Source organism: Morone saxatilis, unplaced genomic scaffold (genome assembly GCF_004916995.1).
Source record: "Morone saxatilis isolate NCDOM2014 unplaced genomic scaffold, NCSU_SB_2.0 Contig15, whole genome shotgun sequence".
NCBI lineage: Eukaryota > Metazoa > Chordata > Actinopteri > Moronidae > Morone > Morone saxatilis.
The window spans coordinates 16950082-16953148 of NW_023339707.1; the positions used below are offsets into that span (position 1 = coordinate 16950082).

A 3067-nucleotide genomic window follows, 5' to 3' on the forward strand; every position below is an offset into this window, starting at 1 on the left:
TTATATAAAATTCTTCTGTGGGTAACTTATTAACTGTGAATATATAACTGTTCCAACGTTGGCAGTCTGTGCTGTCTGTGGTCCACACCAACGCCCATCTATACCGAATTAGGATAAAGAATAGAAATATTGATTTGTATTAGCCAGTCAGAATATGAGTATAAGTTTCTTAAAAGTATATTGAATGGATTTTAGTGAGGGGGGGACATGGATTTGTACGGGGCTGTGGATATCTTTCAATAAAGATTCAATAAAGATACATGCTTACCGTGTATATACCAGTAAATAAAAACCATAAGCAAAATCCCCAGATCCCCTCAGGTTGAAAAACTAACTGCTGTAAGACCCAGGAAGTCTCCCCAAACCTTTTAAATGGCCACGACACAATAAGATGGCACCTACACTACAGACCCCCAGTTGGAAGAGGAATCTGGTGCCTTAAAGAACCTTGCAAATCAAGAATTATAAAGAAGTCTCACCATTGTCAACCAATGATCAAACCCTGGAATCAGCTATAAACTTACAACTCAATAAAAAACTGGCAGAACCCTGTTTCTTCCCATTGTTATTCTCAACCAAAAAATGTAATAAAAGATATTATATTCCTCCTTTTTGCGGGGGGAACCCCCTACCAAACCAACCTGAAGGACCCCCCCTGTTGGTCCTCGGCCCAAGGTTGAGAACCACTGCTCTAGACAATAACTAGAGTAAAAACCTGGAGAGGATTCAGGTTATTGTGTGACTAACCCTGTCTTATGCTCCACTGAACACATGTGGGATAACTGAGCCGACATAAACCCTGATGAGGGCCAATAAATGATAAGAGGAAACAACTATTGCTTAATATTTGCTCAATTTTCCCTGGAAATCAGAGAGGTTCTGTGAAAACAAGCTTCAGAAATAGACTGCAATGCAATGCATTTGAGTGGCTCAGCTGACTAAATTGTGGATCATATAACATCTTAACAACATAACTGCTTTCATTGTTAGTTTGCCTTGATACCCTCTTAGCAGCCTTTTTTTTTTAACTAACTGTACTAAGCAAAAACTTGACATATTAAAGAACACATGTAAAGTTTCCTCTCTAATGCCTGTTACAGTTTCTGCTCTTCTGGTTCAAACTCTTGCAGGGTGGGGATCACACGCAGAAATCTACCTTGACTGGTTTTTTAGACGGACGTGCCCCCTCCTCGATATTCTCAGCCTCTTCGTGCTCTTTGCTGCCTGTTGGCAGGTTGGAGTAGTTGGCCAGGCTGCTGAGCAGAGAGGAGACCATTGGACTGGTATCCATCTCCTCCTGCAACACACACATAAAGACATCAGACCTGGAGAGCTACTGGTAATATGAAACTGTCTGCATCGTCCCTCAAAGGCCATCCATCATTCCCAGTATGTTTTATAGTGGGTTTTAAGAGCTGTCCTCACCTCAAACAGAGCCATATTCTTCCCGTCATACTGCTGGCTCTTCTCTGCGTCACTGGCTGCACTGCTGTTGATGAAAGGACTGCTTTCTTTGGGGATCCCATCACCTGAAACAATAGAAACACCAATGAGCAAATTTAGTTTTCGTCGCTCACAGCTGCACACAGACATCATGTTATTTGTTTTTAATACTGAAAAGTGTAAACTCTTGAAACTGGAGAGAAGAAAAAGTCAAATTAGATACTCAGGTGTATGTATTACATTAAGTTTAAGTAAAGCTAACAACAGCAGCCAATTAATCAATCACTCAATAAATCAATGTAAGATACGATTAAGATACGTGGGCTTTGAGTTGCTCGTCAAGCTAAATTATTTTGTAGTTATTATGTTACACAAGACAACTTAAAAAAAAACTCCTTTTCAGTCATCGTCAAGAACTGACAGTGAATTATTTTGGACTTACATCTTATCACATTCACAAGCTGCACAGTATGAATTCAGAGCCGCTTGCATCATGCACATTAGTCTGCTGCTTGCTGGGGGTGAACACCCCCTTAATCCTGATGGGAAACTTCGCCACAGATGGTCAAGGCTAAACAAGGTTAAAATTCCTTGAACGCTGTTTTAAGTAAATGTAGAGCGACATTACATAATTCAACAAGATGCAGTTTTACTGAAACTAAACTTACCTCATGTATTGAGATCAGCATCAGGTATATGTGTTAGGCCATCAATATTTTAAACCGATAACGAGCATCTTGCTGCTCCTCCTTGGTGTGATTACCGAGTCTTATTTGAAGAAAGAGTTAAGGAAAACTTTGTTTAAATCTGTATTCACTTATTTTTTAACCCTAACACAAAAGGTAAAATTTTGTTTTTTTTATGTGTGATTTGCTGTCTAAAAGATAAATAGATAAGTTGTATATCCCAATATTATTTATCAAATCATTCTGAAATTGAATGATATTGTTCACAGCTGTCGTTATTATAGTTGCAGTGTGGACTCCACTTGACTTAGAATGATCTTTAAAAAGATATATTTAGGGACTGGCGCAAGCGGACCGCTGTGGAAGGTTCCTATCGTATTTGCTAGAGATTCTTATTCTACTGTAATTTTTAGCCCCTTTGACTGCGTTTTTTTAACCCCTGAAATAGGGTATCAAAAAGGATCAATTTTATTTGGCAAAGTTGTCAGGCCTGGTGAAAAATGTGATATTCTATGCGTCGCTTTCGGGTCGGCCACTAGGTGGCGCTACTATTGAGAAAGGAATTTTGACTTTTTGGTTACTTAATAACTTCTGCATAGTTTGTCGCACATTCAAAAACCAGGCGTTATATCCACGCGTTCGGTGAATGGAGCTGAATCTCCCCATATAGGCCCCGCCCACTTCCGCCTATAATTTTTTTTCGTTAGAGCGCGAAATGTCCTTAAACTACTTTTTCGTGTTACTCCTATACGCTTTGTCCGATTCGCACAAAATTTTTCACGTAGCATCTGGGGACCGTCCTGGCAAAAAAATATTTTAAGAATTTTGATATTTCAAAAAATAAGAACGTTAGAAAATTAGCACTTACTGTAAATTTTTCATCAAAAAAGGAAGTGGACCATTTCTCCAGATTGGTATGTCTGATTGACACCAAGCTT

The 3067-nt window shown here is 39.1% G+C and overlaps 1 protein-coding gene across 2 annotated transcripts in view; it reads right to left on the reverse strand.

The window, feature by feature from the left end:
- LOC118323826 (solute carrier family 12 member 5-like) overlaps positions 1-1690 on the reverse strand; it is a 15176-nt gene extending 13486 nt beyond the window's left edge. For both annotated transcript variants that reach the window (XM_035655856.1, XM_035655855.1), the window contains exons 1-2: positions 1426-1690; positions 1157-1297 (exon numbers count right to left, since the gene is read on the reverse strand). In XM_035655856.1, coding sequence (XP_035511749.1) covers positions 1157-1297; positions 1426-1596 — 312 coding nt within the window. In that variant the 5' untranslated portion in view covers positions 1597-1690. The remainder of the gene's footprint in view (positions 1-1156; positions 1298-1425) is intronic.
- Positions 1691-3067: the final 1377 nt, after the last annotated feature.